At 45.3% G+C, this 19,349-nt stretch overlaps 2 protein-coding genes across 2 annotated transcripts in view; both read right to left on the bottom strand.

Annotated features, from left to right (window-relative positions):
* Positions 1 to 228: 228 nt before the first annotated feature.
* On the bottom strand, positions 229 to 6,243 carry LOC308113927 (E3 ubiquitin-protein ligase TRIM21-like). Its single transcript, XM_080470494.1, has 2 exons — positions 6,165 to 6,243; positions 229 to 4,165 (listed from the first exon to the last, which is right to left on the bottom strand). Exon 2 carries the CDS (start codon positions 4,161 to 4,163, stop codon positions 2,454 to 2,456), a length of 1,710 nt encoding a protein of 569 aa, XP_080326620.1. The 5' UTR covers positions 4,164 to 4,165; positions 6,165 to 6,243; the 3' UTR covers positions 229 to 2,453.
* Positions 6,244 to 14,621: 8,378 nt separating this feature from the next.
* plxna3 (plexin A3) overlaps positions 14,622 to 19,349 on the bottom strand; it is a 58,926-nt gene continuing 54,198 nt past the window's right edge. Inside the window, exons 34-37 of the mRNA XM_080469422.1 lie at positions 18,026 to 18,195; positions 17,742 to 17,954; positions 16,836 to 16,986; positions 14,622 to 16,496 (exon numbers count right to left, since the gene is read on the bottom strand). Of these exons, the coding sequence (XP_080325548.1) occupies positions 16,401 to 16,496; positions 16,836 to 16,986; positions 17,742 to 17,954; positions 18,026 to 18,195 (630 nt within the window). The 3' untranslated portion in view covers positions 14,622 to 16,400. The remainder of the gene's footprint in view (positions 16,497 to 16,835; positions 16,987 to 17,741; positions 17,955 to 18,025; positions 18,196 to 19,349) is intronic.

Genomic DNA, 19,349 nt, shown 5'->3' with positions numbered 1-19,349 from the left:
TGTGTTTTACAACAAATTGATTAAATGAACTAATTAAACAAATATTAATTTAAAATATTCAAAAGAGTATTGACAAAAAATAAATATTCACAATTCAGAGTGCTTTACGAAGAAATAAAGGAAATACATGAAAACAAAGTGATTATGATTATTAATCTTAAGTGATTAAGATTATGAATTTGATTAAAACAAAGTGATTAGGAGAGGTATATAGAACAAACGAGGATAAATAAAGCAAATGCTTTATCCTCGTATTATATTATATTCAGAAGAGCATTGACAAAAGAAATATATAAAGCAAACGAAATGACGCAACTAAAATGCAAAGAGGAAAACAAAAAATGGAATTAATTTATTACCTTCAATACTGAAATCAGGTGTTTCAGGAATAACTATTTTAGATGAAAAACGTTTGTCATCAGCCATCTGATTAAATTCAATTTAAAAACCCAGCCGACCATTTCATTCATTAAACATGAGTCACTGTGGGTCATGTGACCGGGTCATGTGACGTCTCACACCCAATCATTAATGATTCAAAAGCTGCCGTAAGAGGAAGATTAACCAAGAGTGACCTTACTGCTAAAGCACACACACACACACACACACAAAAATTAAACATGGTGAGAAAAACAAATCACAAAAACAAACAAACATATCAACTCCAAAAAACAACAAAAGACAGAAAATACAATGAGGCCACATAAAAACAACAAAGAGACAAAACAACAACAAAAACAAAAAACAACAATGAGATGCAAGACAACTACAGAGATACAAAACTGTACAGAGACATAAAACAACTACAGAAAGAAACAAAACAACAACTAAGAGACACACAATTACTGTAAAAAGTAAAATAGCAACGAGTTGACAAAACAATCACAGAGACCCAAAACAACCACAGATACAAACAACAACAAAGAGTGTCCACTGATACACAAACATACGACCCTGAAGTTACTTGTCATCAGCCTTTGTTTGAAAGACATTTAAATGTTTATTTAATATTGTTATGACAATTATGTTGTTTTACACAAATTGTTTCACATCTCATTTCAAAAAGTTTCGCGCAAAAAACCCCCAAACAAAAACAAAGATATGAATGTGTCAGTAACAAAACCTTCTTTGCTAAACTGTCATTGACCGAATCTGATTCACTTCTACAAACTAATGGAAAAACACAACGACGGAAATATTACAAACCGTATAAACTGATTATACAGAGCAGAGATTCTATTTTCTTGACTGTGGAATGACGTTCCACTTTCTTTATAACTTTGGAGCCGCGGCTATCGAATTCCTGTGGCTGTTGCCTTTGGTTCCGACTGTACACAACACTGGATTCTACTTTTTCGACTCTAGTAATCCACTTTACTTCACTGTCTCTGGCTTCCACCGTTAACTCTACTCCGGTGCCGCTGGTCCTGGTTTTCACTTTGACTCTGGCGTTGGATTACACCTCGATTCTACATTTCTGTCTCTGGTACTGGTTCTTCCATAGTTACTGCGAGTTCTGGATTCTACTTTCATTTCTTTAATTCATCCATCCATCCATCCATCCATCTTCTCCCGCTTATCTGTTTCCGGGTCGCGGGGGCGGCAGTCTGAGCACCGTCACCCAGATCACATTGGTGGCGCCCGGCGTGGGACATGAACCCACCACCTTGAGATTGTGAGTCTCACGCTCTACCAACTGGATGTTCTGGTATGGGACGAGTTCTCCTGCGTTTCCATGGACAAAAGTTTATAGGAGTGCAAGAACCGTATCCAACGGTGACCATTCTTCGTAACCCCTCTGTTGCGGTACCGAGCACATCAGTACGGGTTCCATAAGGCGGAGCTACAAAACAGCCGTCTGCTGATTGGTCAGTGAGGATTGTCACTCTGGACAAGCTGCAATATTTTAATATCTCACCGGCAGTATAAACCCTCCTGTTGTTGTTCATATACTCCACTTTGCGCTCACTGCTTGTTTTGTTAACTGGTTTATTGGAATGTTGGTGCTGCACTGCCCCCTGGTGTTCAGACGAGGTGCAGGCGCTCCTCTCAGTACCAGGAGAGGAGGAGCTTCAGTGGAAGCTGGACGCTGCTGTTCGGAATGAGAAAGTTTTCCAAATCACAGACACGGAGGCTCACGGCTTTGCTTCACAACCCTCCTACATTTTAAGAGTACCCTCTGCAGAGTTGGGTCTGGGTTCGTTTGACCGTACCTTACCATACATACCGTGTCGTACTGCGACAGTGGAAACAAGGCACCACTTGACCGTAGCAGCAGATCCACCTCTGGTGGTTTGACTTTGGTGCTTCTGATACTCAATTACACTTTGGGTTATTGGTTGATTTTCTCTCCTGAGTCGACTCTGATTTAGATTCTACTTTAACGATCCTGGTATTAGATTTTTATTCATGTGATTCTACTTCAGCGGCCAGAGACAGTGTTTGTTGCTCCATTATTCAAATAAATCGGGGAGCTCATAAATTTCACCTATTTCATTGAGAGAACTGATGATCAGAGGTTCAGAGTTTAAAGAACCATGCATCACACCGGGACTGAAGAATGGGAAGACTTTCTCAGTGAAGCAGCAGCCAGTGAACGAATGAATCAGAGCTGCAGTGTCAGCGTCATAAAAGGAGACCAGACCCTCGTCATAGTCCACGAACACCCCGACTCTCTTAGGACGCGACTGAAGCTTGAGGTTGACTGAAGGGGAGTCATTTATTTGGTACTTACGTTTGTTTTCCAGACTTAAAACCCAAAAGCCATTCTCAGGTGCCATATCCTTGAAGCCCTCCCTTTCAATCGACTCTACGACGACTCCGAGATACCACTCAGTCTTTCTTTGAACCTGAACCTCAAAGTAAAATCTGCCTGATGAGAAGCTCTGCTCCCCTAAAACAGAAATTAAAATCATGAATCTCTTTGGATTTCCTGGAAGTTCTTTCCATACATTGTCATCATGAACCTGCTTCCTGTCCTCAGACAGGTGGAGCCAGAGGTTCACGGTTTCAGGGTCCAGGGTCACGTCCACTGCGTACTGCTGGACCTTCCTCAGCCCGGACTCACGCAGCTTCTCAATCCTCGTCTTTACGGTCTCCTCCAGCCGAGCCACGGCTCTCGCCACCATTTCCCCGTACAGCGGAGCACTGACGCCGTCCTCCACCTCCTCCCAGCCGGCCGGGGCAGCAGTCGTCAGGGTGGGAAGGCTTTGGAGGAGGTGGAGGTGGTCTTCAGAGTGTGAGAGCTGCTGCAGCTCAGAACGCTTCCTCAGCAGCTCACAGAGCTCCTGGTCCAGATCTTCCAGGAGACCTTCAGCCACTTTCTCTTTGGCCCGGCGCGTCTCGTCCACGTCCTCCCTGAGGCGCTTCAGGCCTTCCTGAGCAGCCTGCACCAGAGCTGTGAACACCGCCACACCTTCTGCTTCAGCCTCGTCCGCGGCCTCTTTACTGGACCTCACCACCTTCCTGATCTCCTCCATCTTCTCCTGTTTCCTTTGGATCACCTGCTGGAGTTCAGCCTCCACCTTACCCAGCTCGGCCTTCTTGGCCTCGGCTTCGTCCCTCAGGGGAACAAGCTGGTGGTTCTTGTGCTCCAGGATGGAGCAGAGCATGCACACACAGGCCTGGTCGCTCTGGCAGAACAGCTCCAGAGGCTTGTCGTGCCGCGGACACAAGCGTCCCTCCAGGTTGTCCACAGGCTCCACCAGCTGGTGTCTTCTCAGGGCCGACCTGCTGCCATGAGGCTCCAGGTGAGTCTTGCAGTACGAGCTCAGGCACACCAGGCAGGACTTGAAGGCCTTCAGTCTGGTCCCGGTGCAGAGGTCACAGAGGACGCCTCCTTCTGCGGCACTTTGCTCTGAGGCACTGGCGCCGCCGCTATCGCCGCCGCCGCTATCGCCGCCGCCGCCCGGCTGCTGCCGATCCTCACGTCTCAGCTGAGAAACCATCTCTTTGATAACTATGTTGACGTGGAGCTCCGGTTTGTCCGTGAAGACGTGTTTGCACACGGGACAGGAGACGACGTTGCCGGCGGTCCAGTGCAGCGTGAGACAGCTCCTGCAGAAGGTGTGACCACAGGAGGTGCTGACGGGGTCCGTGAAGACCTCCAGACAGATGGAGCACAGAAAGTCCTCCTCAGAACGATGACTGCTGGCTGCAGACATGTCTACACACACACACACACACACACACACACACACACACACACACACACACACACACACACACACACACACACACACACACACACACACACACACACACACACAGTGTCAGTTCAAATTGTCCCAACAGCCCGTTTTTGCGTTTTCATTTCAGAAAAGTTTCACGTTTCACTGCAATGTTTGAAAACAATGTATGTTTCCATGGAGACGACAGAAATGGTGAAAATGATGTAGTTAGCATGCCAGGCCACTAGTGGGTGTTGTGCAAACGTTATTGTCCATCTACTGAGCATAAAATCCGTATTAAACCAGTCATATTATGCAGCTTTTCGACACTTTCTCATGGTCTCATTGGTCCAAAATCATTGTTTTAAAAGTTTCTAGCTCCTTCTTCATTTTCCTCCATTTGAATATTGGATCATAGGAGCTGCATTCAGAATCTGCTGTGTCTGTGTGAGCTGGACTGGCTCCATGCCCATCTTGGGAAGAGGACGAAGTACTTCCTCTCGTGGTGCCATGTGCCAGAGCAGAGCTGCCTCATTGTGGGAGGAGTCAAAGGGAGGGCCTACCTTGATTGGGTATACACCTTGAATTATATACTTATCAACTTTTAGGTTTTATTTTTTCAGCTGCAGGTTTATTGTTTTCAGATTAGGATCTTTTTTCATATTCAAATCCTGTTTTCAGGTTTTACTTTTTTTTTTTTTCACCTTCAAAACTTTCTTTCACTTTCAGATCATATTTTTTCAGGTTCAAACTTCTGGCCCTGTTCTGGGGGGGGGGGCGTGGCTTGGACCGAGATGGGCGTGGATTGTGAGTGACAGCTTCAAAGAAAGCTCAGGACCGTCCCTGCGTGTTGCCTTCAGGTACAGTGGGAACTTTGAACTATATAAGTCAATACTCTGTGCACAGTATTCAACCAATAGCTGTAAATTCAGTGAAGCTGAGGACACAGATCACTTTTACAGGCTGTATTGGATTATTCTTAGTAATTACCAAGATATAAAAACTGTAAAATACTCCAGATTGTTAAGCTTAACACCCAATCAATGTTTCCCTATTTTTCTTCTTTTTGTTTTTGTTTATGTTTTAAAATAAACAAACTTTCTGGCCTGGATTAAGCTCCATAATTATAGAGCATCTTTTTCCACTAACTGAAGGAAGTTATATATAAGTTGATAAATATAAGTAAACAAAAAGACACATTAAAGTAGAGACATAGATATATCAACAAATATACATAGACTAAAATACATACTGTATATATATTTACATATACAAGTAGATACAAAATATAGATCTAATTCCACATATATTATTAATAGAAAAAATATTTCTATAGGTATAAATACATGTCAGAAGTATAATCATTGAGACTCATGTACCAGCTGTTGACAGCAGGTGGCGGTGTTGGACTGAGAATGTCTGTAGTATTTTCTGGATTTTTTTTTTTTCTGGATCAATAATGAATAAAAATTACCACATTGAAGTTCGACTCAGTTATTATTTTATCATTATATTATTTTTTTAATCATACTTACTGGGTCCTCTTGTTTGAGCCACCAGGTGATCGTTTCACTCACTGACATTTTTAAAGTGACGCTGGAGATCCTGACTGACTCACACAGCTTTAATCCACACATCTCACCCCAGCACAAACTTCACCAGGTAACTAGTTACTAACCAGGAAAGTAACTCCTCTACTTTCTCAATAAAAACCCACTGACTGGATTTAATAACAACCAGGAAGTTAGTTTCTCTTTGAGGCCTCGTGTCAGCAGGAAGTGTGAAGTGAGACTGAAGTTCAGGAGACGATTTCAACCAGTTTCTGAAGACAAAACACAGAACCAGACAACGACGACCAACCCAGCCTGCTGGAGGAGCTGGAGGAGCTGGAGGAGCAGGAGGAGCTGGAGGAGATGGAGGGGCTGGAGGAGCTGGAGGAGCTGGAGGGGCAGGAGGAGCTGGAGGAGCAGGAGGAGCTAGAGGAGCTAGACTCACCTCTTGGTGGAGGTCCGGGTCTGAACGTGGCTTCAGACTGGCTCAGGTCTCTTCTGCACTCTCACACTTTCGTTTCTGTGAAATCAGGTTGAAACTGTGGGCGGGTCCTCCCTCAGAGCTGCAAGCTGATTGGCTCACAGCCAGGAGCCACTGCTCATTAGGAGCTGAGCCCCACCTGGTGTCAGCAGGAAAGAACTGCAGGCAAAGTCTGTTATCCACTCTGTTACACACTCTATCCTTTCTAAAGTGGAACTGAAACTTCACAAATGCAACATGAGAGTTTTGGTTTCCAAACAGTATCTATGGAGCTGCTTTAATCCAGTTCAGCTTGATTTGGTGGAAAATCTGAAAAATGTCTCTTTTGGTCATTCATGTTGCAGAGTTCTGGTTTAGCGGACGCAGCTGCTGTGTTGGATCGATCTTTCTGGAGACGATGTTTTGTGATGATTTTGTTACTCGCAGCCAGTAAAATCTTAAAGAGATAAAGATCGTCTTTATTCGTACCATCAGGGATGATCCTGAGATATGAAGCAGCAAATGTCATGCAGATATTAGAACCTCGGCCCTGTGATATTGTTCTGATTACTTCACTCTGACAGACAATATATATATATATATATATATATATATATATATATATATATATATATATATATATATATAAAATCATGACTTTCTTCCATGTACCACCAGAGGGAGCTCACGTACCACTTGTTCAGAGGTGAGAGGCGAGGGGGAGAGAAAGAGAGAAAAGGACACAGTGGGGAGGATTCAAGCAGCAGTGGTGAAATTATAAAGTATTTATCATTTAGTCATTGACATGGGCAGAGCAGACCTTTATTCCAGTTTGGAGTCAGAAACTAAAACAGGAGATTACCTGGCTGGACTCTTTATTGTTGAAACAGGAAGTAGAATCATGTCTTCCGTCCGTTTCTGTTTGTTTGGGATCATTTCTTAACTCCAGTTCTTGACTTGAGCTATAGTGTGTTTCACACACAAACACACACACAGAGGTTTTGTTGACTCAGCCTTCTCTTTACTGTCCTGCCTGGTTGCCGTGGCGACTGTGTCACACGACCGCTGGAAGCTGATCAATTAAACCCTCGTCAGCTCTGATGAATTCATTGATTAGAAGCTCTAATGGACGTCATCTCCAACAAGCCATTAGCTAATTAACTGGAGGTCCGCAGTGTGAAGTATATTTCAACATAGTTTCTGTGTTGTGAAGTAAGAAATGAAGTGTTTACTTCAGATTACTCTCAGATTACAGTCCATTCTGATGAAAGGACTCGCTTTCAAGTTAAAAGGCAAAAATTATCTTCAGTTAGAAACACTGTCGTGTAAACGGGGTCTTAATCACATTTACCAGCACAGATCTATACAGTGATCCCAGTGTGTGTGTGTGTGTGTGTGTGTGTGTGTGTGTGTGTGTGTGTGTGTGTGTACTCTCTGGAGCTCTGCTGTTACTCTGGCTCACTCCTCCATGGTGGCTGTTGTTGCCAGTCACTGTGAGCAGACTGGTCCGGTGGGACGTGTCTATCACCTGAACGCAGACTCCCTCATTAGACTTCGGGGACACTTCTGGAATATTTCTGGTCGTGGTCTAATCTCTGGATACCAGTGTTCCTTATTTGTAGTCCGCCGGGATGCGCGACCTAAATATGAGTAATGAACAACACGACTCGGGCCCTGGTCGACTCTCCGGAGAGGGAGCGTCACCAGTTTTTCAGAGTAGTCGGGTCCACAAGGACACCTTTGATTACCAGAAAAATAACATATAAAAATGTAAATAAGAGATTAGAAATCATTAACAGTGATAATTAGAAAGTTTTCCTTCTGCAGGTCCGAGCTGGCTCTAATCTCTGGAGTGTGGCTCTTAATGTTTCTCCTGAGGGATTGAGAGGATTTTCATTTCCAGAAAAAAAAAAATAAAATAAAAAATGCTGGCAGCCTCATTATCTGCAGCTCGACTCCATCTAATCTCTGGACTCAGCCAGTGTGCATCATCCAACATCACTAGTTACAGTACTAGTAACTGATTTTAAGGTAACGGAATTACTTCATCAATTACTGCAGGTAGTAAGTAACTAGTAACTACTTACCATAAAGAAAATCTAGTATGCGAGTGGATCAGTGGATCGAAAGACAGATGTGTGTGTGTGTGTGTGTGTGTGTGTGTGTGTGTGTGTGTGTGTGTGTGTGAGAGAGAGAGAGTAGAAACTGATGATTCAGTGTTTTCTCATTTATATTTCAAAGTTAATTTGGTAGAGTGGCTGTGCCTGTGTGTGTGTGTGTGTGTGTGTGTGTGTGTGTGTGTGTGTGTGTGTGTGTGTGTGTGTGTGTGTGTGTGTGTGTGTGTGTTGGTGCTCATATCTTTGTAGGGTCACATGAATATCAGACCTTGTGAGGACGTTTAAAGAGAAACTGCTTGTTCCAGGATTCATTCATCGACAGTCAGAACCGTTATTACGTAAAGATGTGGATGTTTGGACACGAATCAACGCTACGAGAAAACAGAGCTGAAGTCTTCGTTCCTGCTGAGGCGAGTCGTCCCCGTGTGAAATCACGTGTCCCTGTAAGACATCTGGACAGGCGTGTGTGTGTGTGAGACCCGCCGAACAGTACATTTTTCTCTCTTCTTTTCTAATCTGGTAGAGTTACGTGACCGAGCTCCCAGAGCGTCTCTCCGCCTCCGATGTATTTTAATCAGGATTGAGAATCGGAGATACGGACTCGCCTCTTTATCGCCACCTGGATCATCGCTCTCCATTAATTAGCCCGTGCAGCCGTTTGATGGCTGACGGCGACTCAGCAGGACGTCCAACGCGAGACGAAGCCGGTCCTCTCACAGCTCCACACCAGCGGGTTTCTCCTCTGACCATCAACGAGACCCCAGAGGAAAATGTCCAACGTGTTGCCACATGCTGGACTTTTTCTCTTTTCATGTTATTGTCAGTAAACTCCGGAGATGGTTGTTTCAAAATGTCCGTAGAGCAGCAGTTTAGAGACCCAGGCCTTGTTTACCTGACGTTTCAAGTGAAAGATGCATCGATTCGGAATGATTTCACATTTACACGGCAACGTTTTGAAAACGATGTTCGCTTACAGGGGGAAACGGAAGAAACGCTGAAAATGATGTCGTTTTTCTGTCGGGCCACTAGTGGGTGCTGTTGGTTGTTAGTGATATGAAAACACACACATCTCCAGCGGACAATAACACGATATATAAACATTAACAACGGGAAAACAGACCACCAAGTTGGATTGTTATTACGGTGACTGTCAAAATAAAAGTCCCAGGAAAATATGGACTGGGAGTCACGACACGATGGAGGAGACTTTGTTCTGATTGTCCATGTGCAGAGGAACTATTCACTCCGGCCGTGGTCCAACAAAAACAACGATCTGCTGTCACGCGATTGGCCGACTGGATATTTGAACAGGTGTAACGAATAAAGGTGCAGGTGAGTGAAATAACGACGCCAAGCCTCGTGGCACTTTTCCATTACACTTTAGTGAAATCACACAAATATACAAACTCAGCAGAAGGCAATGGCAATGATATAAAAACTGACACAGGCTATTACGTGAAGATTCTTCATCATCATCATCATCATCATTACATTTGAACTCAGCAAAAATAAAAACAAGGCAATGGCGAATGGTATCAAAAAATGGGCCCTGACTACATCCTGGAGAGCATCAAGGCGACGTGTGTTTCTGCACCAGCAGCGATCGAGAACACAAAGCATAAAACGTTTTTTTTTTTTTTTTTTCGTTATTTTTTTCCAGGCAGAGTGATGAATGGCGGCGGCGAGATGCCGGCGGCGGCGGATCGGGAAGCTTCGATGAAGACCAACGTAAACACGAGAGAATCGGCTCTAAGTGGCGGTTCGATGCACTTCTGTAATCACGAGCGTGAAAACCACCGGCTGGTTTTGATTAGTTTTCATAGATATGAGGTAGTACGGCCCACCTCCACCTCCTGGAGCTGCACGTTCAGCTCTATGTCTCCCTCTAGTGGTGGTAGTAAAGACGACAGCAGCAGTGTAAAGTCAAAAGAGGGAAAAGTGTTACAGAGGAGACCCATGTTCGATTCCTGAAATATCAAAATATCTAAAGTTAAAACTAAAATTTCAAATAAGAACAAATAAATCCAACAGAATTGGAAATATTCAAAACCAAAGTGCAATAAAACAGGGATCATTTAGGTTAATCTAATCTAAACTTTTTAACAATCTTCCCGCTAATGTTCTTTATCGAAGCCTCGCGATCCGACCGCCGCCGCTCCCGCGGCGCCGCCCGTATGAACAATCCCATCCTCAACTAAGACACAAGATTCAGTGTGAGCGGCGCTTCTCAGCCAGCGGCTCGGGGACGCCCACCTGCCGGCGCCGAGGGCCGAGGAGCACCCGCTCAGAATATTAATAATAGTTATAATTGTAGGAATAATAATCATATTATGGTACAATAAAGACATCTGACTCCCCGCTCAGGCTCAATGGGGAGTCCAGTGATTCGCTGTTGCTATGATACAATGAAGCCCCGCTGCGGTTCGCTGTCGGGGGCGGGGCTTAAGGAGGCGGGGGGGTTAAGTGAACTCCTGTCGACTTTCAATAGGAGGTCAGTGCAAATTGAACAGATTTCAAGAGGGAAACGGCGACTCTGCCTTCTGGTTTCAAAGGGTTTTAAATCCAGAGTCGAGTTCACAGGAATGACATTTCAAGAGAACGGCGGGAAACCTTGAACTCAGCCACTCATTCAAAGACATCGATTTCATTGGGTTTCCACTGGATGTCGCCACATTTCTAAACGGGGACGAGAAGAGAGACGTTCATTTTACATCAAACTGATTTTCGACGAGGCGCCTAACTTCCCGCCGGGGAATTCGTCTGATTTAAACCAACCAGAAATCATTCGGTAAAAAGCTTTTAAAGGACGTTTGGACGGATATTTACCTTTCTATCACCAGGGCGCTCAAACCAGTTTAAACCGACATGTGACCATTGATGGGTGAGCCTGGTTTCAGTGCGGAGCGGTTTGAGCTTAATGTCGACTCCCCTCCCCCCCTTCTGGCCCCGCCCCTCCCCTCCTGACTCCGCCCCCTCCCCCACCGGGGCACCGGACAGACGGATGAGCGTGACGCGATGGGAAACAACCACTTCCCTCCCACCTCTCGACGTGTTAGTACATCTTGTTCAAACCTCCAGCTCGACCTCCGATTGGCCAGAAACTGGATTTTCAAAGTAAAGTGAGGAGTGATGCATAGAAAGAAAGAAAGTTTGTTCTTCACCCTTTTTAAATTCTAATTCATCCAGTTAAAATATTTCTCTTTACACTTATCTCTAAGAAGTGGTCGGTGGTCATTTCCCAGCCGGTAAATTTATGTATTATGACTATATGTTACTGTGTGTGTGTGTGTGTGTGTGTGTTTTCAAGTCTGTACAAAACTAATAAAACTGTGTTCATCCTCTCACAATAAATAAACCCATCGTCAAAAATAAATTAAAGGAAAATAATAAATATCTCACCATGAGAGGACGTTCAAAACTCTGTGTGTGTGTGTGTGTGTGTTTGTGTGTGTGTGTGTGCAGCTAAATGAGGAATTAATCCAACCCCTTTGTTTTATTGTTCCAGGAATTGGGCCCGGCCCTCCTGCCGGCCTCTTCAGTCTCTTGTTGCCTCCTCCCAGCTGTGTGTGTGTGTGTGTGTCTGATTATATGTGATGTTTCTAAGTGGAAGTGATCTCACTCACGCACGCACACACACACACACACACACACACACACACACACACACACACACACACACACACACACACACACACACTGATACAAACACACACATTCACACTTTTTTTTTTTTACCAACTCAGAAATGAGTGAACCAACGAGCTCCACTGTTCTAACCTGTGTGTTGATTACTTCCTACTGACCCGAACAGGAAGGTTAGTTTGGTCCTACTCACCCCCGATGAGGCGTTAACGGGACTTTTTCAGTAAAAGTTCAATTAACTCAGAGTTTGGGGCCAACCGAAGATGATGAAGAATTTAAAGCTAATTAAAAAAAAAAACCCTGCCTTTTGATTTAATCTGCGGTTATGTTTCGCATTTAATTGAAGATTTGCCTCCTCCTGCACGTGTGTGACGTCGCCAGCACGACTTTCAAACACTTTTAAAGCTCCAGTGTTTCACTTTCAGTCGGAAACGACCTGAATTCAGCAGAGAAACCTGCCAAAGCTAACCACAGCCTGATCAGACCTGTGATACCACTTTGTACCAGCAGGTGGTGCGGTGAGTCCCTCTCCTCCATTCAGGGAACAGAAAGAAGACTCGCTGCTGCCCCCGGTGCACTCAGCTGGTATTAAACCACTCCGATATACTGCAGCTTTAAAGCCTGCTTCTGGTCTCGGGGGTGTAACGGATGACGTTGCCTCCCATCAGTATTCTCCCCCCCTCATCTTCCCCTCTGTATTCCTGCTGTGTCCCCCCCCACTGACCTCCTCCTTCATCTTGATCTCACTTCTTTTCCTCCTCCAGTTTTCCTCATCACATTCCTGCAGGATGGGACCTCCTTCCTCCTTCCTCCTTTCTCCTCCTCCTCACCCGGACTCGATGAAAACCTGCGACTCAGTAGAAGACGAGTCGCTGAATCAGCTGTGATTATCACTTCCTGTGACTTTGGCTTTGATCTGATCTCAGATCTGTTGTTAAATTCAATTTAGAAAAAAAAAAAAAAAGAGAGAGAAAAGCAGCAGAGGGCAGAGATCTGATCTGAGATCAGAGGAAACGACCGGGAAAAAAAAGGAAAGAAAAAAACTGATTTTTTTTTCCCTAATTGAGCGAAGGTGATAAAATCTTGTCATTTAAACACACACACACACACACACACACACACACACACACACACACACACACACACACACACACGCGCACGCACGCACGCACGCACGCACGCACGCACACACACACACACACACACACACACACACACACACACACACACACACACACACACACACACACACACACACACACACACACACACACACACACACACACACAGGGTGAATGAACAGTGGTATTGGTATGGTAGTGGCTTCCCTCCCTCTTCTATAATTAATCTTCTAAAAGGCAGTCTTTTTATCAGGACCCCCCCCCCCCCCACCACACACACACACACACACACACACACACACACACACACACACACACACACACACACACACACACACACACACACACACACACCCTCCACTCGGGTCCTTTTGGCCCCAAAGAATGAAACGACAGTGAAACATCAGCAAGAAAGAAATAAAAGGTGCTCGTAGCTTTATGGCATGGCGGAGAGCCCGGAGAGAGGCGTGCCATCTCCTCCACGGTCGGACATTTTCAGTCGGAAATCGGACGAGGTTCCTCCTCCGCATGCAGCTGCTTCCTGTTCTCACGTCAAGCCGCCATGTAAAGACATCCGGCATGAACTGCCAGGCGCCGTCATTGTCGCTATGAGGCTAACCGGCCCGTCTCCACCCAGTGTGTCGCCCTCTAGAGGACGTAGGGATTATGACAGGCGCAATCTAGAAAGGGAAGAGGCCCACTGGTTTCATGTATGTGTTGATTCGTAATCAATTTTAGAGACAAAAACTTAAAAACATAATCCTCAATCATAAAATCTAAATTTGTTTTTAGATCCAATTTGTATAAATTTTGATTGAATATCACCCCCCCAAAAAAATGCTGATGTGCTGTCCTGCAGCACAACTTGTAACCCGGAACCAACCGGTTAACCCAAATCAATGGAAATGATAATCCAGACAGCCATATATGGTCATGGTCAAACAGGAAGTGGAGACGGGCCTGATTCCCCGACTGGTTGAGGAGCAATTCCAGCAAACTGTGGAATATTTGCTTCCGTTCGCCTGATTTGAAAGTTGAATTTTGCACCAAAGCGAATCTCTGGATGATCTTTACAAGCCAGCTGTGACGTGAACGTGTCCGACCACAGAGGGGCGCCGGCGTGCGGGCCGCACCGGCTCCAGCTGGTCCAAACTCTGCTTTGCATGGTGATCGTTTCAGAGCCGTCCAGCTCCCCTCCGTCCCACAGCGCCACAGAGTCTTGTGTAACAACAGTTTGGCTCGGAACAGAACCAAAAGCATCCAGTGTCGGTCCCGGTCCGGTCCGGTGGAGTCTGGGCCGGACCGACGCGGCGCCGTGAGGACGAGGTGGCTCAAATCCATCACTCTGTCTCCGGGCTCTCTCTCTCTCTCTCTCTCTCTCCAGGCTCTGATGTAGCGCAAACGTTCAGCTTTATACAAGTTCACCTCCAAACAGTCAAAGTTCTTATTACACGTTAACATCTCAATATTTTCCCGCCTCTTGTACTCTTTTTTTTTTTTTTAAACTTTGTCTTCATCATTATTATTATTATTATTATTATCTTCATTTAATTTTTTTTGTTGGTGTTGTTTACAATTATGGCCACAAGTCTTAAAGAGTTCTTGAGTTTAGTTAAACTCTGTTCCCCCGGCTGTTGTCTTTTTTTATTTTTTATTTTTCTTCTTTAAACATCCGGATTTGGTCCGAGTCAGTCCGGTCCAGTTCTGATACGATCCTGTCCGGTCTTTTTTCATGGCACTGGGCTTGTAGCTCTGCACAGTATTTCCCCCTCCTGGGCACGGTAAGCATGGCGCTGTAAAAGAATGGCTGTTTGGACGATAACGGAAACCAACCGGCGTCGACGTTCGCCTCAATCCAGAACCTCCGGGTTGGTTCTGGTCCTGAAAAATGCCGGATGGTCCGCACTGAAAAAAATCTGAACTTCCTTTCTTTTCTTTTTTTTGTTTTCTTTTTACAGACTTCGCATACGTGCCTGTGCTGGAATGTATTCAAAACATATATTTGTTTCTACTTATCTCTACGTAATTATTCTGGCAAATTCCACAGTCTTGATTGGTCGGGCAGTACATTACTAAAGAGTCTTCCTGGCCAATGAGAACAGGCCAGCGGCCAGTGAGGCTGACCAATGACGGAGCGTGGTGGGAGGGGAGGAATAAAACGTGAAAAGAAAGAGAGGCAGAAACGAAAAGCAGGGCAGTGAAAGTGAGATGGCGGTAAAGTAAAGTAAGGCGGGGCGGGGGAGGGGCGGGGTCATGGACACAGGTACTGGTCGGTCGGTAGGCATCGGGCTCAGTGTGCTGTGGTTCAGAGTGATTGTCCAGAGAGAAAACTTTTGAGTGTTTTTTTTTTTTTTTTCTTCTTCAAAACAGCAACTCAGAAACGTCCGGATGGCGACGGGGCTCGGAGGAACAGCTCCAGGTTCAAGTCAAATGGTCTCGGCCGCGATCCGCCCCGGCTGCCTCGCTCCTTCTGGACTTGAACAGTGGTTTTCAAGTTTCAAGTTTGTGGGACATCACTTTTATTTGCTTTCCTCTCCTTCATTAAAGCTTAAAACACCCTCCCGTACCGGCTCGGTTCACCTGTTTTTCACCTCCGTCTTGCCGATGTTCTGACGGTGGATCCTTCCGGAACGAGAGACGACGTCGAGGATGAACGGTCCGAAAGTGGTGACATCAGTAAGGAGGTTCTAATCTTCCACATTCGGCCTCGACTGGATGCAGGCGGTTTGGACCAGATGAAGAGGACTTCTGGTAAGTCAAAGAGAATCGACCCTCCAGCTGCTGTTTGGACCAGAACAAACCTTCGCCTGAAACTTCACTTGACCCTTTTCCCGTCGACCGAGAGAATGTCTCTCGATCACACTGGGGAATCTGGAAATCAGCTCGATTTATCCTCACGTCTCATCCGTTGCTCGGTAACCCCGGTTGTCGACTCGTTTCCGGAGCCACGCCTCCGTCTCGTTGACGCCTGCGAGCCACTGCAGTGAAGATAAATCAAAACCAACAGACGCACCCGAAATGCAGTCGTCTGTAAGAGTATCCAGGTCATTCCGGAGACTGATTATCCAACCCCCCTATAGAATCCACCTGATGGAGGTAGTTGGGGTCCAGCTCAGCCGGCCGGTCAGTCTTCAAGTCAACCAATCCATCAATGGACGAGCGCAGTACTGATTGATTGATTGCGAGTGCAGCCGGAGCTGTGGCCGTCGGGTCGGCCCGGCGCGGAGCAGTTCAGCTGACTGTTCACACAGTTCAGGAAAAACAAAACACCCTCACTTGACTCCACCCCTCCACTCTCCGTCCCATCCCTCCGTCAGTCCGTTGGCCCCTCCCCCCTCCTCTCAGCTGCTCCCGGACATCAGGTTGATGGCTTGCTCCAGTTTGTGCCTCAGTTTGTGTTTGCGACAGTAGCCGTCCCGGTCCAACGCCGTCAGGATCTGCAGACACAGAGAAGCCTGTCAGAACCTCCGCTTAAAGTATGGCTTAAAACTCTGATGTACTTCTTGAGGATTGTGACTCTAAATATACACAATATATTACAAATGACTTGTTAATTGTGTCAAATTTTGACTCTTTTCAGACTCGTCTTAGTTGAAATCTTTGCTTAGGCGCCGTTTTCAAGTGAATATTTTTAAGTCGGGACTTGGTACTTTTATTTTGACAGTCACCAGTCCATCACTGACTTTTTACGCACTGTAAACAGTCAGAAAACCTCTGGTAGAGCTGCTGTTTCCACAGTGACAAAAGGTCTAAGCCCCCCCCCATCATCCTCTCACCTCTTCCTTGTACTTGTTGATGTAGAAGTAGAGCTCGCTGAGCGCGCTCAGTGTGTTGAACTCAGTGCCATGGAGACGGGACTGCTCCACCAAGTAGGCGTCCATGTCCTGGTCGCTGATGCTGGGCATCTTGGTGATGTCCCGGTAGTACCTGCAGGTCACAGGTGAGGCTGTGAGCTCGGTTAACACGGTGTATTTCCTAGTTTGGTGATGGTGTATTATATTAAATACTGTATTAAACCTGGAAATTCCTTTAAAGGAACTTTCACATGAGTCTGGTCGGTCCAGAAACCTTCAGTATTCTAAGTTTCTAGCTCCTCCTTGAATTTCCTCATTTGAATATTGGATCATAGGAGCTGCATTCAGAATCTGCTGTGTCTGTGTGAGCTGGACTGGCTCCGCCCACACATACATATCTTGGGAAGAGGAGGAAGTACTTCTTCTCGTGGTGCCAAGTGCCAGAGCAGAGCTGCCTAATAGTGGGTGGAGTCAAAGATTGTGATTGGCTAAACCCCCGATGACACTATATAGGGTTTGATTTCTGATTGGCTGGTTGGAGCAACACACTTTTTAAAAACTGAAACAAGCCAGTGAGAGAGAGGACAGACTGTCTTCACTTCTGGGGCGTTGTTCCAGGTATGGAGACGATTAGAACTGCTGGAAAACCTTTAGGAAGTGAATTTTATATAATATGATCCTTTTAAGTTCCTGATCACACTGTGGCGACTCTATACTGTTCAGTTGGTTCAGTTAATGTTTTTTAGAAGTCTTATTACTTGTTTTTATTCATGTCTTGTGTTTTAAATGAGACTCCATGTGTTTGAGGCAGTTAGCACAGAATCTCTAATGAATGAGGGTTATCCTCAGCAGTGCTCTCTGGTGAAAAGTGGTGAGGCGGCGTTGTACCTCTCCACCCAGCTCTTGTAGTTGGGGATGTCTTTAGCGTAGAGCAGTTTGTTGGACGGCGAGTCTTTCCCAAGCCGGTGTTCGGAGGTTGAGCACGAGTCCATGAAGGTCTGAGCGACGACCGACAGGCAGGCGTCCGTGATGCTGCTCTTGTGGATGTCGAAGACAAACTGCGGGTTCTTGATGACGTTGACCCAGAACCGGAGAGGGAGGCTGCAGGTGGCGGACGGTGTTAAGACTCTCGACACGCTCAGAAAAACCCCACTTCCCGTTTGTTCGCTCACCAGTTGCTCTTCCAGGTGTGTCGGACGTCTGGGTCGCTGATCTGCCGCTTGTCCGCCTGCTCGTCCAGGAAGTCGAACATGTACTTGATGGCGAGCGGCAGCGCGGAGCCGCGGTGGGCGGTGCTGAACACCGTCTCAAAAAGGTCGTCCACAAACTTCTGCAGCGTCCCCTGGTGGAGGGAGGACCAACGCACAGGTCACACACTCACACCACGGCTGTCTTATTATGATGGTGTTCGTGTTGTTGTTCTGCCTGCGTTGTGGTCGCTTTCTGTTGAATTGTTGTTTTTGTTGTGTTTAGTTGCACAGTTTTGTGATTGTTTAACTGTGCTGGTTTTCTTTTGTGTATTTAGTTGTTTTTGTGTTTGGGTCTAGTAGTGGTTTTGTTGATCTATTTTCATGTTGTGGTCATATTTAGTTGTGTTCTTGTCTTGTTTAGTTGTTGCTGTTGTATCAGTGCTGTTGTGGTTGTCTTTGGTTATGGCGTTTGTTTAGTTGTTTTAGTTGTAGTTTTGTGTGTATAGATGTTGTTGTGTTTCATTGTTGTTTTAGTTGTTTGGATGTCGTTGTGTTAAGTGGTTGTTTTAGTTGTGTGACTATTGTTGTGTTTTAGTTTTCTGGATGCTGTTTTTCATTGTTGTGTTTAGTTGTTTTAGTTGTGTTTCATTGTTGTATTTAGTTTTTGTTTTAGTTGTTTGGATGTCGTTGTGATAAGTTGTTGTTTTGAGTGTATGGATGTTGTGTTTGTTATGCTGTGGTGACGTATTTATCTGTGTGGTTGTAGTCATGTGCCATGGCTGCACGAAATTATGTTGTTTTTAGTTGCATGTTAATTGTGTTTTTGTTTGGTTGAGATTATGTTTACTTGTGACAGTTTTTTATGTTGCTGTGTGGGTCTAGTTTTGTTGATTGATTGTTATGTTGTGCTCATATTTAGGTGTCGTGTTTTTGTCTTGTTTAGTTGTTGCTGTTGTAGTTGTATTTAGTTGTGGCGTTTGTTTAATTGTTTTGGTTGTAAGGACGATGTTGTGTTTCATTGTTGATTTGCTTGTTTGGAAGCTGTTTGTTATGCTGTGGTTATGTGTTTGGCTGTGTCGTTGTGTTCATGTGCTATGGCTGCCTGAAATTGTGCTGTTTTTAGTTGTATGTTATTTGTGTTTTTGTTTGGTTGAGATTCTGTTTACTTGTTGTGGCTGTTTTTTATGACGTTGTTGTTGTGTTTTTGCTGTATTTAGTTGTTGTATTCGTGTTGTGACCTTTGTTGTGTGGTTGTCTTTGATTAGTTGTGTCGTTGTTCCTGTGCTGTGGACGTGTTCACTTGCGT

Source organism: Lipophrys pholis, assembly GCF_963383615.2.
Source record: "Lipophrys pholis genome assembly, chromosome: 8".
NCBI classification, from domain to species: Eukaryota; Metazoa; Chordata; class Actinopteri; order Blenniiformes; family Blenniidae; genus Lipophrys; species Lipophrys pholis.
This window is presented reverse-complemented; position numbering and strand designations above follow the sequence as displayed.

Coding starts and splice junctions, on each gene's coding strand:
- LOC308113927 (XM_080470494.1), bottom strand. CDS start 4,163: ATGTCTGCAGCCAGCAGTCATCGTTCTGAGGAGGACTTTCTGTGCTCC.